Consider the following 18,031-nt stretch of genomic DNA (forward strand, 5'->3'; position numbering starts at 1 on the left):
GGGGAGCCCGATAATTGGAGGACTTAAAAAGCCAGCCCCTACCTCCCTGCTTCCCAGGGAGCGTGGAGCAATAGCTCCACGCTAGCAATAACTACCTTCCAAGGCAGGGTTTCTCGTGGGTGGGTGCCCCGTGGCAGACGGTGGCACCCTAAGGTGCCGTGACACAAGTCCAGGGGTGACACAGCAGGATACTAATATTTGGAATTCATCAATATCACTTCAGTTTAACCACTTAGACCCTCTAGATTTAATTAGTAAACCGGACCTTGCGCCATGTTGTGAGCTTGTAGATCGGTTATGTTTGGCTAATGTTCCCCCCAGAATAGGGATGCTGGGGTTCAAGTGGTTAAATGTCAAGTATAAGGTCAATCTGTCCAAAAGGAATTATTCTCTCAAGTTTTAACTGTGACACGCTGTATCTTAGGGGGAAAGATTTACATATTTGCGTTGCGTAATTTTGACATAAATGTAAAGTGGTATAAAGTAACAATGTTATTCAGGGGTGCCGTGGATGAAAAGGTTATTTACAGGGATGACCTGAGAGATATATAAAGTAGTTAAAATGATGGTAACGGAACAGGAATTAAGATTTATTCTCATCTATTAATCTGATCATTATGTTTCTGATCATTCGATTAATCTATGCAATGTAGACCACCCTTTAAGAAAAATACAATAAGAAACTAAATGGACATCTACACATTGTGTTTCATATATTTGACTTAATTCCCCTAGAAGTGAAGAATTCAACAGCTTAGCGTTGCCAGGAATCCTCTGGGATATTTGGTCTTAGAATTGCATTAGGTCCACCCTCATTGAAAATATATGAGGATATTATTAACTCTGGCCCATTTCATAAAGCCTCCGTGCTGACTCTGGAGCTGGATCAGATCTGACTAAATATTTCATCTACAGTATATACTGTAGATCAGTGGTTTTCAAACATTTCAGGCCGCGACCCCCCAAAATAATCATATTTGAACTGGGGACCCCCCGCCCTGACAAGATCTTGGAATTGTAGATTTAGTTTGACTGGGTTTGACTGGGTTCCACAGATAAATATTGTGAAAATAGCCGATCTACAAGCTCACAACGCGAGCTTGGTCAGTCGCTGGCATCAACCCGAAAGAGAAAGTGTGTGAAGAAGTGAGTGAAGTCTGTGAAGCTCCCTAACAGGTAGCTTATATTCAAGATGAGCTCAAAGTATTCAGATACAAGCTTATTAATACATCATCTAACTTTTAAGTTCAACCTACTCTAAAAATGATTCATGAAACAGCTTTGTTGCAAAGCATTTAATGATGTGATTATGTTGAAGCCGTAAATCAAATCCACAAAAACACTTTTGACTGTAAAGCCAACACTTCATACTCCCACATGGTGGATCTGGTGCATGAATGATTCCAGGCTTTCTGTCGGAGCCCCGAATCCCCATCCTGTTCTCTTTGATACAGTTTGTTCTCCCAGAGTAAACACAGAGAAGATCAGATATTTCACCTGTCATGGTCAAACGTCTGTATGAGAGAGAGGCTGATAAACAAAAAAGACACTCACATCCCAGACCTATTCTAGGCTGGGTGCTGGATCCAGGGTTGCATTGCTCATGGGACGGCCTTGCACGCTGTGCAGGAACCTATTTGACCAGGAGCACGCGCAGGCACACGCATAGATTTAAAACAACTTTAAATTCACACCTCAACAAAGTTTCACACCAGGTGGATTAACATAGGAATGAACCTAGATGCATATCAATTGTCCATTGTGTGACTGCGAGTGCAACCACGTTCCAATTCAGCATTGCAACACTGGCTGGATCAAAAACAGTAACAGTATATAAGAGTAAAAAATCTGCACACCAGTATTACTGCTTCCAAATACAAGTTTACTTATGTAACGTTTGTATGCCATTTTATCAATAATCTCTTTTCCTCACGATGAAGGGATATTCGCTTCCAGAGACATGAGGAACGGAAAGCTGTCCTCACCACAGGTACTACACCACAGGAGCTGCCTGGGGAGGCCAAAGCACTCAATGCATGGAGCAGATGTCTCTGCAAGCCTCAAAATCAACCAGCCAGGGTACCTGGTGACTCAGCTCGGATTCAATCGGATTCAAACTCGGTTGCTTGCACTCACATGGAGCATATGGTCTGTGCACTAACTTGACCATATGCTCCTTGTGAGTGCAAGCAACCGAGTTTGAATCCGATTCCTGTCTTGTCTTGTATGCGTCTCCTCTCTCTGCCCTTGGTTTCCTGTCTTTCTACTCTCCTACCTGAAATAAAGCATAAATTGCCAAAAATACATCTTTGAAAATAAACTACCCCAGTGAAACTAACTGAGCCAGCTTCATCACCCCGGATAATGAGGTTAGTTACGCCTCGATCCATTAATCATGTAAATGAATCAACACCGTGATTCATTTTTAACGAGGGCTGATTAAAAAGACATATTCAAGTGATGCTAACTGATGTCTGACATGTCCTCTGTAATACCACTTCTGTAAATGATAGAGCCGTGATAGAATTTTGGCTGGTCAATGTGCATAACGACTTTATCAATGAAGTGAAGTATAAAGCACTTTATTTCTGGGGTAATTAGTCAACTGAAGTCTGACTTTAATTATTTGACTGATTTATGAAAATATATGTCCTACCAAACCTTTCAAATACTAACACACCAAAACATGTTGGGTGAAAATATATTCTTAAAGGATTCATATACTGTATGAATTACTATTTACATCTAACTTGCACTCTGGCAGAAAACACCCTTGTCTCAGACAAGGACTCAAAACCTTTTTTTGCAGTGAAAACATAAAACAAAATAAAAAATAAATAACTATGTGTATTGATAACATAAGTGTAAGAATGTGCTGTTATTATCATCTTTGTTTAAGCCTCCGCTTCACTGTCTGCGCTTGGGTCCTTGCCTTCTTGCCTGCCTTCTTATGGGAACCTCTGTCATCATCAGTCATCACCCAACACCACAGGAGAGCAGTAATGCTCTTAACTGCATTTCTAACTATAAAAGTTTAATGTGTTTGCAATGTGCAGCTCTCATACTTTTCTGTTAATTGTTCCTTTTAAGTAATTTTGTTGTGCCAAAAATATTTTTGTATAATATAAATGTCACTTTTGAATGTATGGCTTATACCCCAGGGTATCAAGAAGAGAGAATAATAAAAACAAGCTAAATTCCAGACAGCATGAGGGAAACCCCCAGTGGATTAACTTCTCTCACTGAAGCTGGAGATGTGCATGAGTGAGCTTTATGGCTTTGCACATTCACTCACTTAATCACAAGTCAAAGTTAGAGCAAAACAAGAGTAATGCATGTGGGATTAAGAAACGTAAACAAATTCAGGCCCAGGTTAAATATAAATTATTTTAAAGCCCTGCTAGCAACCCATGACTTACACAGCCCTGGCTGCTCAGAGGAGTGCACTTTTCCAGTTCATATTTTCCCCACTGTTGAGAGTGGAGCTCTAAAGGAATACAAGACAGGTGGGCACTAGGGACATCTGGGCACCATATTTTTGGGATGACTGAGCACCTGGACGAGTGGGCACCTGGAGTGTTGGGCACCAGGACAACTGGGCACCAAAACCATCTGGGCACAAGAGACATGTGGGCACCTGGAGTACTGGGCACTTAGGGGTGGAGATAACTGGTCACCTGGACAAGTGAGCACCTGGAGAGGTGGGCACCGGGTTAACTGAGCACTGTTTTTTAACTTCACATAGCATGCTGCTTTGTTGTTGGTAAGTGATATTTAACCCACTGTTCTCTAAACCAAAACATAACACAACAATGAGTTTTTTTTCCTTAACTACAACAGTATATCTGCTGGCTGCTGCCATGCTAACGCACTTTATGTCTTACCTCAGGTACTTATCACACCTTATATATCGGTACCATGTGTACATTTGTGTAGATCTTTTTTCTTTCTTTTTTTTTATCTCCCCCCCCCCCTCTTCTTCTTCCCTTTCTCTTATGGAAATAACAAAAACGATGGAGCTTGCACAAAAACGAATTTCACCCGCGCTGTTTTACGCCTGTAAATCTGTGATGTGACAATAAAGTTGATTCTGATTTATTCTGATTCTGATTCTACAAACAAGGATATGAATAGGGAAGTGAATCTTTGACTCAGTGTCCCGGCTATATCAGGCTATGCTGATAAGCAATAGGATTACCTTGGTCTGTCTGTCGACTAATGGCTTCAGTAACATTCACTGATGTTATTAAGGTATAATAATCTACGCAAACCCAAAGCTTTCAGTTAATGATATACAGTAGTTTCACTTCTTGCTGCATGGGCCCAAATGGACTGAAATGAAAGCAAACTAGAAAAAGTGCTCCTCGGAGCACAGGTCTCCGCCAGGTCAGGTAGGTTATTGTGGCCTCCTGGTGGCGCTATAATAGGCCAATGTGAAAAGGGTGGCATTTCTTCTTAGGCCTTTCAATGGGATGACACTGCATTCATGATTTGAGGCATTTTGTTCCAAAAATGTGTTTTGCTAAATTAGACCTGCTGGTGGCGCTATAAAGGCCAATGTGAATGTGAAAAGGGGGGCATTTCTTCCTCGGCCTAGTGGGAATCTGCATGCAAACTTTCACGGAAATTGCACACTGCATTCATGTTTTGAGGCATTTTGTTTAAAACTGACCAATCCTGCAAACTTTGGAAGCCACTGTAAGCCAAATAGGATGGAATATGAAATATCGGACAGATCCATCAGAATCACATGACTATGGAGATGCAGTGTACCAATTTGCGTGTTTTTTGGACATAATCTGAAGGAATAATCTCCAAAAATGTATTTTACATAAATCGGCCTCCTGGTGGCGCTGTAAAAAGCAGATGTGAAAAATGCAGTCCAATGTTTTTCCTTGGCCTCTAGGGAGTGTGCGTGCAAAGTTTCACGCAGATCGGTGCAGTTATAGTTAAAAATGCAAATCGGCCAGTTATAGCGCCACCATGAGGCTGATTTGAAAATGTTCAAGTGGCATTTCTTCCTCCGCCTAGTGGGAATGTGCGTGTGCAATTTTATGGAAATGGCAAGCTGCGTTCATGATTGGAGGCAGTTTGTTCAAAATGGACCAATCCTGCAAACTTTGGAAGCCAACCTTAGCCAATGAGGATGCAATATGGGAAATCGGACAGATCCGGGTTGATCACATGACTATAGAGATACTGTGTACCGATTTGCATGACGTTTGGTTAAAAGCTGTAGGTGTAATGAGAAAAAATGGGTTTTGCACAAATCGGCCTCCTGGTGGCGCTATAACAGGCCCATGTGAAAAATGTGGGGCAGAGGTTCTGAATTGGCATCCAGGGAGTGGGTGTGCACAGTTTCGCAGCGACCGGGCCAACGGTGCCGGAGATTAGCTGTTAACACACAGACAGGACACACACACACACACACACACACACGGACGGACGGACGGACGGACGGAGGGTAAAACATACTCTCTCGCCATGCCTTTCGGCCTGGCGGAGACAATTACTAAATTATTCTGACACAGAAAATTGGCATGGAATGTTCAAATATGACACACGTCTATCTCCATTACTGTTGTTGTTCATGTTGTGTTTGATCCATGACATGCCTTTGTAAGGAGTCTGGCTGACTTAAGCACAGTGGGCTAATAGTATGTCTTCCATAAGCTTTGAAAACAGAAGAAACACAATCATTCATTGTTGAAATATTTCCAATACTCATAGACTAATTGCCACAGAGCTCCTATCAGTTAATGGGTTTCGTGCATTTGTTTCATCATTATCATTAACAGCAGCAGCAGTTTGTCCCTCTCACTCTATTACTCTGGATGTGTGCTGTTACATACCAGTTTTATACAGTAGACTAAGGTCCTTAGTCAATTAGAGACATGAGTAGAGGGTCAAAATAATTGCAAGGAAAAACTGGGACATTCAATTATAATTTGCAGTTTATCAACATTACTGTAAATGAACAATCATTGTCCGACATAAACCTTGTATCTCCATATTTCATACCTTTGTTTCTTTTTGAAAATGAATACCCTACTTTGAATGTCACGCAAAAGTAGTGAAAATAGCAGATCTACAAGCTCACAATGTGCCACATCGCGAGACGTTGTAACTTGTGAGATGGTAAATCAGCTATTTTCACCATTTTAGAAACGTCTTGTAACTTTAAGTGAAAGTGCTTAAAGCGGCACTATAACTTTAATGGATAAAATATGATTTTGTCCAATCTGTATGGTAGAGTACGTTAATACAATAATTATAACTTATACAATTGTGGTGGTTGTATTTTGTCTCCCTGCTCTTCTATTGAGACATTTAGATCCTGTGTACTGTGTCTAGGTGAGACATGACCATTGACACAATCCCGTTTCTCGTTTGACACAAATTTTGACCTGATGGTCAAGATTCAGTTTATCCCCTGAGCAAGCATGCATGCAAAAAAATCCGTGGTCCCTAGTGTGGAATGTTTGCGTGGACTGGTTTCAGCCTACTGATGGAAATAATGAAATTGGAGAATGTGTATATAAAAGGCAAAGCTTGGAGAGGTAGCTTTATTTTGTGTGGTCTTTGTTCACTGTTAGGAATGTTAGTTTTTCTTTTCTTTGTTGTTAGAAAGTGCTGCCAAAGCATCATGCCAAGTAAACACCCTATACAATAAATTGCATCAAGGCTGCACATGATTCTGCAGGTTATTTATTGTTCCTCTGGCTGTTATATCATGAACATGGGGAAATGGATATGGAATCTTGTGAAATTACATAAGCTGAACAAAATAGGCCTGACTCCATGGCCAGGAAAATTGTGATTTAGATTTAAAACATTCAGAATATACTGTGCTGATTAGCAGACACGTTTTCAACACATCTGACACATTTTCTGCTGAGCAGCTCCTCCTAAACCCGGGAGGGATTTCACAACATCGCTCTCCATAGGCCTATATGTACTGTATTTTTGCTTTACTGGAGTACATAATCTCCCCCCTTACCTACAGCTTGGTGGAGATGATGGAGCGTTAATTGTTTCTGGAACCACATCAAACTACTATGCAACTTAGCATGAATGTCTGTTGCATTGCACATCCCTCATCAAACAATGTTATTTACCTTTTTCTTATAAACATTAATTTGTATTAGCCTTGGTGCTCCGTCTGACAGAAGGTTTTTCTGTGATAAAGTCTTCACAGACCCTCTTGTTTTAAAACCATCCTATGCCAGTGGCAAATATAACTGCTACAAAGCATATTTATATTTATACACAGCTGAGCTAATGTTAAAGTCAAGTACCACAGTTTTCCCAATTCAGAGATGAAGTATATCAGTGCTGTGCTTTTGTGGTCTCAGCTTTTTGGTAATTTGATCATCACTGTCCTCCCGTTCCAGGACCACACACCATGAAGTCTGAGATAAGTTTCAAGACTAGATTGTCTGGTCCTTAACTGATAGTTTAGAGATGGGGAGAGAAGGATGTGTGCGCGTGCGCACGCACATGCAGTCATCATTAACTGCATCCCTAAAGGATGTTTTCCACCATGCTAGACTTTCTGTATTGTATCAGTGATAGAGTGCCTGATAAAACAGAAATGACAAAAATAAACCTGCACTCCAAGTTAAGGCAAGGATATCAAGAGAGCTCCGGTCCAGCCACCCAGGTCTTAAATGGTGTATTTAAAGCGTAATTGGACAGTAATCCAGATGACTTTTTGCAGCAGTGAAATTTCAGTTCATATAGATGAAACTGATGGTGCATAGTTCCATAATCTGACCAGTGCCTCAGTTCAGATATATTTACAGTCAATGCTGTATGCCGTATGTTGTATGGCCTGGTAAACCACCCCAGTGGGTTGGTTTACCAGGCTATATGCTGTATTCCAGGGGGTCTCAAGCCAAGAGGAAATCAATTACCGTTCATGTCTGCTACACTGTACACATACCCTTGAAAATAACTCAGCAACATCGATCATTCAACAGGTTGTAATGCATACAGTACTGACATTCAGAAACTGAAATGACACTTGCTATATGTGCCTCTTGCACCACAGAAGGACAAGGAAGAGATGACATGACTGCAGATAGCCGTCAACAGCTATCAAACAGAGACGGTCAATGCAGCAGCCATGTTAAATCTGGGGTAAGGTCAATTTATCGGGCTTCTTTGAAAGCTGAGCATGATGGATTGAGCATCATGGAGAGGAAAAGCACAGCTAGCATATAAAACCATATATAGACAATTTCTCAGAGTTTTTCAATACTCAAAAATAAATAAATAAATAATCCCAACATTTCGGGGAACCAAAATTAAATCTAAACTTTAGTATGTCGAACAACTCTCAAGGTTCCAGCAACTGTTGAATGACATTATGAAAGAAAATGCGTAATGTTTCTAAATCCTAATTGGGGCCTGTTCCCTGGGTGATTAAGTACTGTTCTGATCAGTGATATTTTTGCTTGCAAAGATACCTGGAGGGAACAATTAATTTCCCCAACCTTCAATAAGATGTTAAAATATGCACATACAGTACATAAACCTGGACAGTATTTTATAAATGATAAAAAAAGCTCTCTCTGATACTAATCCCATGATTCTATATCTGCACTATTACACATAAAGACCCTATTACAGGCATTACTACTCTACAATAAATGTACATGACACACACCTGTAATTGACTGGTGTAATACTGCCCTCCACAGGACAGATGATGACCACACAAGTTAAATGAAGACTACTCTGACAAATGGCTCAAAGACAGTTAAAAGTAAAAAATAAAAAATAAAGAAAGTAAAAAGTATTTCGAACTTGAACATCTGTGCCTAATCCTTTCACATATATTCATTGTACAATCCCTCACAATGCAATTATACTAAAGTGCTCGGTCACTGATATTCCATATTACCATATTAGCTTTAATGAGCGTCAATGAGTGGTCAATGAGTCCGTTCACAGCAGAACCCGAGAAAAATTAATTAGTTTACTGGAGCTTCCCGGTGGGGTCTATTTAGATTGGGTTTTTGGGAGTGGAACTTGTCCCATCTTTGCTACCACTGTACACAGTAAATGTAAGTGTCGAGTCAACTAATGGACCCTGGGTCAATTTCTGAATGAAAACTCTGGAATTTCAGTGTGTGCACTAGTTTGTCCAACAGTTAACAAAGTAATGGAGCCTGGCCTTGGAGACTGATATCCGTCAAAGTGCCACAAATCCCTCTCAGGCTACAACCACCGCGCCAAAGTGCTGCCTGAGCTGTTCCAGAAACATGAAGGTCAGAACTGTGTGAGGGATGAGGCGGATAGCAGCTGGAACAAGACCCTTCATGGACGCACAAATAGTGGAGTTAGATCTTAACATTTCCAGAGTAATATTGAAAGCAAGTCAAATGAGAACAGATGTGTTTAAGAATTAAAGGGATTATATGGAATATAATCATCTCATTAACATGATTAGATTTTACCTTGTAGAATGCCCTGGGACCAAGCTTTGCTGTTTCTGTCAGGCAGTGAAAAACACCCTGAAACCAAAGTAAAGAAATAAGCAGAAGCTGGGGAATGTCAAACTGTGCAGTTCTCTAGTTGGGCCAGGAATTAAACTTTTACGCCCTAGCAAAGACGAGCTGAAACCACAGAAATCACCCAAGAAGCAACCCAATACATCATGAACATGGAAGCAGATGCAGTAGACGTGAAGCTTAACATTTCGGTAACACTTCCTATGAAGCACATGTCTATAATGCATTATAAATATACTTATACTCCTGTTAGCTAACAACACTGTAGAGCTCAAGACCCTGATGCTAGATAGGAGAGTGTGGAGGGCAGCAATTCACGAGTCCCAAGTTGGTGTTGGCTAGACCGCACTCTCGCATCGCATCACAAAAGAATAATTATATAATTATAATACTTAATGCTTTATAACAATAATCACGACAGGTCAGTAAAACAGACTCACCCTGTATTCTCCTGCTGAATTCATTAATCTAGTTTTAACAACATCCAGTGGTTGGCACAGGATGGTCGCACAGCCCCCCTGTGTAGAAAAAGGAGATAAGAAGGCATTTGACATTGATTCTTACTGTTGTAGTATACCAAGACGGGAAGTCAGTTACTCACTGCAAAGACACTGGCCAAGAAGTGAGTGAGGACGTTGTCCGCCAGGTAGCCAGTGGCCAGAACCAGCTGTTTGATCTGGTCATAACAAGCCAGCTGCAGGGACATAACAATATATTGTACCTACTGTAGATCTAAGTCATACAACATTTTGTGACACAGCAGATAACCAAGATGTCCTCACCTGTCCTACAGTGACAAGTGCACCTCTACTAGAAGCCATTGTGGCTCCAGAGAACAGTTTCTTCAATCCCTCTGGAATAAAATGGCCCAGTGGTCATGCTTTAGTAAGAAAATCAAATCCTGACTACATCTACACTTAAAGCATTACATTAACAAGGGAAGAAATTATTAAGAAATGATTAATCAAATAATTGATTAATAAATTCAATTACAAATGTAAATCAAATAAAAATGTAATAATGCTTATCGGCCTATATGTAAACAATTTTTGATATGTTCTATTTCTCACATACCCAGCCTATTTATTAGCCTGTTTATTTACCCTGGGTGAGGTGAGTGATAGACAGGAGGGTGATAAGCTTGCGCTGATTCGTCTGCAACCATATCTTCCCCAGGAGTTGATTGGCAATGCACTGAACTGGCGCCATGAGCGACCACTACTTAAGGAGCTTACCATTTCAAACAGATTAAACAAACATGGTTGCTGTGGATGGTTTGGTAGGATTCTCACAGCTGAGGAGACACTGGAGTTCATCCAGACACAAATGTGCCAAAACACAGAGCGGAAATCAGTGACCTTCAACGGTTCACAGAAATAGCAGATGCATGTCTTCTGAGGCCTGAGACAACTCTTGATCCAGACTATTATCTTCACTGGGGGTGTTCGTCATTGACAGAAATGTTAATCTATTGTAAAGTTGTTGCCTGGGTCGAGACCATAGACTCCATCAATTCAGTCTGATATCAGGCTAGTAAAAGTGTTGATCAAATGCTATTTTCTTGTTGTCTTTGTGCATAAATACTATAGGATTATGGGTAAGTGATAAACTAATTATCACACAGCATTCATTGTGGTCGGTTGGATTAGCCTGATAAACCGCCCGGTCGCGGAAATCGCATTGCATTTGATTTCAGCGGACTGCAATGCGATTTACGCGCCCGGGGCGGTTTACCAAGCTACGGTTGCATAAGCTTGGGCATTATATTTATAATATAATATTTTGTCGCTGTCGGCCAGAAACCTTGTATGTCCAAAACCTTTCAGGAACTGGAAAAAATAACCTGTGTTCCAAAGGATCCAATGTAGTTATTATTTAGTCACAAGCTTGTTAATACTTTTAATTGGTTAAATACTTATAGAACCCACAAACATACTGAATCGCTTTCAACCTGGCATCCCTACTTTGGCCATGTAAAAATGTATAGTGAAAATAGTAGATCTACAAGCTCACAATAGCAATCTACAATCACGTCACGTTGTGAGCTTGTAGATTGACTGTCTTCACAAGAAAATAGGGCATTCATTTGTGAAGAAACATAAAAAGATGAACTGTGGAGATACAAAGTTTCTGCCTGACAGCAACGATATTCTGTCATTTTATGATGTAAATAATAGATTCATCTTTTTTTTTTTAAAGAAGAAGAAAAAAATGGTTAGGTGACCTTAATTGAATCTTACCTTTGTTCCAAACCCGAAACAGTCCATCTAGTGCATGAGCATAACTGGTGGGTAAACAAAACTCACAATGTGCTGATTTGCATAAACAATATACCTTTTATGAATGGGGCTGTAAAATATTTCAAACAATGCATATACAGTATAGTGGACTAATGTTTCCAAATACTCACTTTCTCCTCTGCTCTACTGGCAACTTGACATCATTCTGCATGCTGGATAGAAGTAAAATGAAAAACCTTTGATGTAATCATCATCGGCATGGGTAATTCATAACCTCCCCAGTGCTAGTCTTGAATTCAGTGTTAAATGTAACTGAACAAAGTAATAATACTACTAATGAGTGGCATACTGAACATGAAAATCTGCACGGTGATGATTTTGTGTCAAATTTCATTAGCATTAACGAGAATTACTTTACTAGCAGGGCTATAATACAGGTAGTTGTATTGGTATCTGTGGTTGTGGTATTGCTGCATTGCTACAGCAACTTTAATACAAAAAAAACACATTAACAGCTGATTCATCAGACTGACCTAAAAGCTATCAGCTATCTCATTCATAATGCAGGTGCTAGAGTTTTAACTAGAATTAAGAAAGCTGACCACATTACACCAATTCTCAGATGATCTCTGCATTGATTTCTGGTGAGTTTAGAATTTACTTTTAAAATATTGCTGATCTTCTTTAAAGTGGTTCTTCCAAGTGGTTACGGTTCGTACCACATAGAGGCTTTGATAGGATGACAGTGTGTCCCGGGATCATTTCCCGAGCATGGCGGCGGATTTGCTGTGTGTCTGAGGCCTCCGCCAACTCTTGACTACTTTTAAATCCAGGCTAAAAACATTAAAAACTGTCAACTTGCACCTGTTTCTTTGTGATGCATAATGTGAATTGCACGGTGTGTGTGTATGGTGCGTCCGATGGAGTAATTTCCTACAGTAAGGACAAACACGGTCTTACATACTATAGAGGTTGTCCCTATACTGAACGACAGAGAGTCAGGGTCATATTATGCTTGTTATTATAGTCCCCTTTGGTGCATGGGTTGAAGTACGACGTGTTATGTTGTCCAAGTATAAAATGCCCTGTCACAATATGATAATCCTGACCCCACAAATACACCCAGACCAAATGATTTCTTGTATTATACTTTTAATGCCTTTTTATGACTATGTATAGCACTTTGAATTGCCTTTGTGTATGAAATGTGCTATACAAATGAAATTGCCTTGGCCATCAATCTCTGATCTCTGTTGAATACTTCCACAGAAGATGTTATGTACAATTTATCTCAAAACATGGTGTTACAACATCACTCACCGGACATTTATCATGTCAGCTGGTGTCCCAATGAAACCTCCTGCAAAACCTGCAGGACAAGAATCGTAACACGGCCATCAGACAAAACAGGTCTAAAAGAACTGAACAACAACCTAGCCTGTGTAGCATCACGTACCTGCAAAAGCCCCTAGCAGGACCTTCTGATAAAAAGGCATATCGCCTTTGTTCTGACAGCTCTGCATGTCCCTCACGGTCTCATAAATGGCAAACCGAGACAGAGAATATGTCATCTATCAGAAAGGAGAAGCAGCCATTTTAACACATTGTTAATTACGGGGAATAAACAATGATTGATTGATTTATGCAACTAAAATAATATAGTTGCTTAATTGCCCATGTGCGCGCATGTCCATTCACCTGCCGACAAAGGGATGCACTCAGACCGTTGTAGAGGGCCAGGTATCCCTCTCTCCTCACAACGCTCACCATCATCCCACTCATCTTCATCCTCACCTCCTGCTGTGTCTGTAAGTGCACCTAAAAATAGCAAACCACATACAAGTGAATCAGAGTGACAATAGATACAGTAGATAGGCCTACTTCACACTGTCATTTTAGGGGCAGGGGGCTCAAGGGAACAAAGGGGGCAATCCCACTGGCACATTCTGTACCATTCCCACCCTGATGTTGTCTCACTCACTATGTTCACTATGTTTATATTCTACTGAAACACATTGCTCCATGAAGAATACACAGCTTTTACAGGTTTTCATGAAAGTAATGCAGCCAGACCAGTCAGGGTTTCATTTGTTCTAAGAAAGAACGTTAGGATTAGGAAGGATGCAATATAAATAACAAACTATATCGTTGTAGTGTGTGTAGCAAGGTACATGCATGCACTAGATATATTACATTACACTGTATGCAATCAGCACAGGAGATGATCAAAATCATGTTTTTTTTAAACAAGCTTAGTGCTTTATGAGCCTTCCAGTTTAGTAGACCTTGTATTACTACTTCCATGTACTGTTGTTCTCATGTCTTACTAAATAAAGTACATCAATCAATCAATCAATCAAAATTAATTACTGAAATGTTTATACAAACAAATTCAAAGCTGGACCAAAATGTAGTTCTGAGTTCTACGGACCTGGGACCTGTTCTCCTATTCATAAGACTCTATCAGCAGTCCTACTATGACATGCTTGATATATAAAGCTGGGCTCATGCCAAGCTGTTTGATATTTCACCAGCTTTCAACACCATTCAACCACACTTTGTCGGTGGATAAACTAACGATTCCGACTGTAGTTTGGCTGGTAGGATCCTTGATTTCCTCTCCAACACGACACAGAGGGTGAGGGCGAATGTGAATGAGTTTCATGTCCGGTGAGCTCTCTTCATCTACAGGGTCACCCTGCAGAGTGTATGCTCTCACCAGTCCTGTATACAGATGACTATCTGGCCCCTTTTCCATCGCGTTGAATTTTTAACCAGTTCAGAGTGTTTCCACTGAAAATTAATTGGTTCAGAACCCTAAAAGTTGGTTCGGAACTGGAACCAAAAAAAAATTATATAAACAATGGCAAAAGCAAGCGAAAAATCATCATTAAAAAGAAAAGAAAAGTGAAACTGTAACTGCCATTGACGATTGAACCCCCCCCCCCCCCCCCCGTTAAATGGACACTTTGGCCGCTCATTTATAGTCAGTCACCCTGTTGTTCATTATTCTTTGGTGCAAAAACTCATTCCTTCAACACAATGTATCAAAGACAATAGACATGTCATGTACATTGGTGCATTAATGACACTCCTCCTCCCATGGTGTGACCTGTTGTCAGCTATAAATATGTTGGTTCAATCGTCAACAACAATCTCACTTTTACACACACACACACACACACACACACACACACACACACACACACACACACACACACACACACACACACACACACACAAAGTGTTACTAAATGTAAACAGCGCCTACTTGAGTGATAGCTATTCTGCCAAACTGGGGCTGGAGGGATGTGGTGCTAACGACAAGTTTGATTTGGAATGTCAGACTCAGAAAGAAGCAATGTTAATTGATTGAGGCAAAAACATTTGGGGGACTATGAACTTCTACTATGATTTCATGGGTACATTTCATTTACCTCTTAATTTGATTGCCTAATTAAAATACAAATGCTAATTGTATTTTTATTGTATTTTTTCATGGGCAAATTTGGTGTTAAACACCAGCCAAAAAAGGCTACTGGGAACTTTTCGACCACGTGAACCCAAGGGCAGCAGAACTCAAGCACACCTGGGCCCCTATATGCACATGATTGACCTCTAACTATGTGCATATCAACACAATCTATATTTGTGTAGCTGTAGCTTATATGGATAAGAAATTGTAGAAATTACAAAGAAACTAAAACAAAACATAATTTAATTAAATTATTTCTTGAAAAGGTTTAAAATGAGTGGTTTTAACGTAGGCCTCGAAGAACAAGCTAAAGCTGGAATATGAAATTACCACAGTTTTTTCAGGTCATTGAAGTCAAAGATTAGGCAGCTGATTAAATAGTGGGAAATGCGGCGAAAATGTCTAATCGCAATTAAAGTGTCTTGCAGCTGAGCTGTTGGGGACTCTGCGGTTCATAATCTGAAATCGTTCGTTACAGTAGGCCTAATCCTACTTTAAAATTAAAATTAGCTAGTTACCTTGATCAAATCCAATGGGTGCGTTAGACAGGCGGCTGCGCTGCTGGAAACTCCACCAAAATACCAGCGTGAGATGTGCTTCTCCTGCATAATGAAGGAACTGTGTAGTTAAATTAATATTCATTCAAGTTCAAGAACAAATCCAAAGAAAGCGCATCGCGTCTTCTTGAACTCCTACTGTATCCGTCCACTTCCCTCGAATAGCCTTGTTGTTCCACTCCAATGCTGTTGTTGTTGATTGCTGGCCATGTTCATATTATCACATACACGAATCATGATGGACAAACTGATTGAAAAATAGGGCTATTCCTTATTGTAAAAGTCACAAAAGTGCATTCGATTTTGATTTCTCAAGTAGGCTAAAAGCATTTCCAATGTGCCACATGCGTGCTGCTCCAGTAGTGTGTACACCGTACAGGTCATCTACTCCATGTTGCCAAGAAAGGGGTGCAGCTGGTTATCAGTGGTGTAAAAAAAACTAAGTACTTTTACTCAAGTACTGTACTTAAATGTACAGTTTTGAGGTATTTTTACTTTACTGGAGTATTTCCAAATGTCAGTACTTTTACTTCTACTGCACTACATCTCAGAGGCAAATCTTTTTTGGGTAAACTTTACTTTAAATTATTTGAAAACTTTAGTTACTAGTTACTTAAACTTTGTAGATTTGTATTTTTATTACAAAACATACAGTAACCACTTCAGCCCTATATACATTTCAGCCATTTGAAAATAGCCGATCTACAAGCTCACAATGCTTGCAATGCCATGCATTGTGATCTTGTAGATCTGCTATTTTCAAAATACTTTTTTGAAAACTTGGGACACTCTGCATAACGAGTACTTTTACTTTTGGTACTTTAAATACATTTTGATGGCAATACTTTTGTACTTTTACTCAAGTCAATTTTGAATTCCGGACTTTTATTTGTAACAGAGTATATTCTACATTGCAGTATTAAAAATGTGAGTACTTTTTTCCACCACTGCTGGTTATGGCCCAATAGTGTGTACGTGACCGATACAAAAATAGTTAGCCAGCTCCTTAAGTACTGCTATAGTTTTGTGAATGTGGTAGGCTACACGACAGGCCAGCTGTCAAAGATAGACCCTCAGCAGCCAAGTCAGTACGTGACACAAAAAACGCCTTGGCATCTCAGTGCAAGGAAATCCCACTGCAGTAGGATCATACTTCAGCATGCCTTCACTGCATACTCACCTCAACATGCAGGTCATAGGTCACAGGGTTTGGGAAAACAGTGGTGGGGAAAAGTACTCAAATGTTTTACTTATTAAGTAAAAGTATCAATACTGCAATGTAAGACATACTCTGTTGCAAAAGTCCGGAATTCAACATTTAGCCTATGGTAAAAGTACAAAAGTATTGGTGTCAAAATGAACTTAAAGTACCAAAAGTAAAAAAGTACTCATTATGCAGACTGTCCCATTTCCCAAGTTTTCAAAATGTATTAAAATCTTTTAAAAATAGCAGATCTACAAGCTCACAATCCGTCGCACCGCGACGCATTGTGAGCTTGTAGATCTGCTATTTTCAAATGGCCGAAATGTACTGTATATAGGGCTGAAGCAGGTGATGTATGTTTTGTAATAATAATCAAAGTCTACAAAGTAACTAGTAACTGAAGTTTTCAAATAATTGTAATGGAGTAAAAGTATAATATTTGCCTCTGAGATGTAGAGGAGTAGAAGTAAAGTAAGTAAAATAGACACCAGGTTGAAAGTGGTTAAGGCGTGACATGACTTTAAATAAGCAGTCATGTACTGGTTGTGTGAATGGGGTTTGGCCCCCTAAAATGTGTGCTGATTCCGAGAGGGTCTTATGTCGGTGACATGATAGAAACATGGTAACTGGATACTCACTCTGAGCAATGCCATCTGAAGGGTTGACAGTAGACCATCCAACCAGGGGTCATCAATATGTCCACACTGACAAATGTGTAAGACTTGTCCTTGGCAAATTTTTGATTTTGTTACGTAACATTATGTTCTTATTTTGATCCCAATTAAAGACCCAATTTCTGAATGTCAGTCTCCAGATTTTCTTCAGAATATGTATGACACTGATTTACTATGACACTATGGCACATTAGGAGTCCACCAGTACAGTGGTTTGTACAGTTACAGACCTTTTAATGGTCCATTCGGACCACCTTGAAGCAACCCCGAAAGTCCCTCAACCCACTTTGAGGACCATAGCACTAGTAGTATACATTCAGGGCTAGCTCTGTTTCTGGTAATATTTGTATGTCCATGTAATGG

General features: G+C 40.0%; 1 protein-coding gene across 1 annotated transcript; it reads right to left on the bottom strand.

The window, feature by feature from the left end:
* Positions 1–8,525: 8,525 nt before the first annotated feature.
* slc25a10a (solute carrier family 25 member 10a) lies at positions 8,526–15,854 on the bottom strand. The gene is made up of 11 exons (XM_084071789.1): positions 15,752–15,854; positions 13,457–13,576; positions 13,215–13,329; positions 13,079–13,127; positions 11,929–11,970; positions 11,759–11,802; positions 10,301–10,371; positions 10,120–10,212; positions 9,959–10,036; positions 9,465–9,521; positions 8,526–9,322 (listed from the first exon to the last, which is right to left on the bottom strand). Exons 1-11 carry the CDS (start codon positions 15,839–15,841, stop codon positions 9,221–9,223), a joined length of 861 nt encoding a protein of 286 aa, XP_083927915.1. The 5' UTR covers positions 15,842–15,854; the 3' UTR covers positions 8,526–9,220.
* Positions 15,855–18,031: the final 2,177 nt, after the last annotated feature.

Source organism: Gymnoscopelus microlampas (assembly GCF_963454915.1).
Source record: "Gymnoscopelus microlampas genome assembly, chromosome: 11".
NCBI lineage: Eukaryota > Metazoa > Chordata > Actinopteri > Myctophiformes > Myctophidae > Gymnoscopelus > Gymnoscopelus microlampas.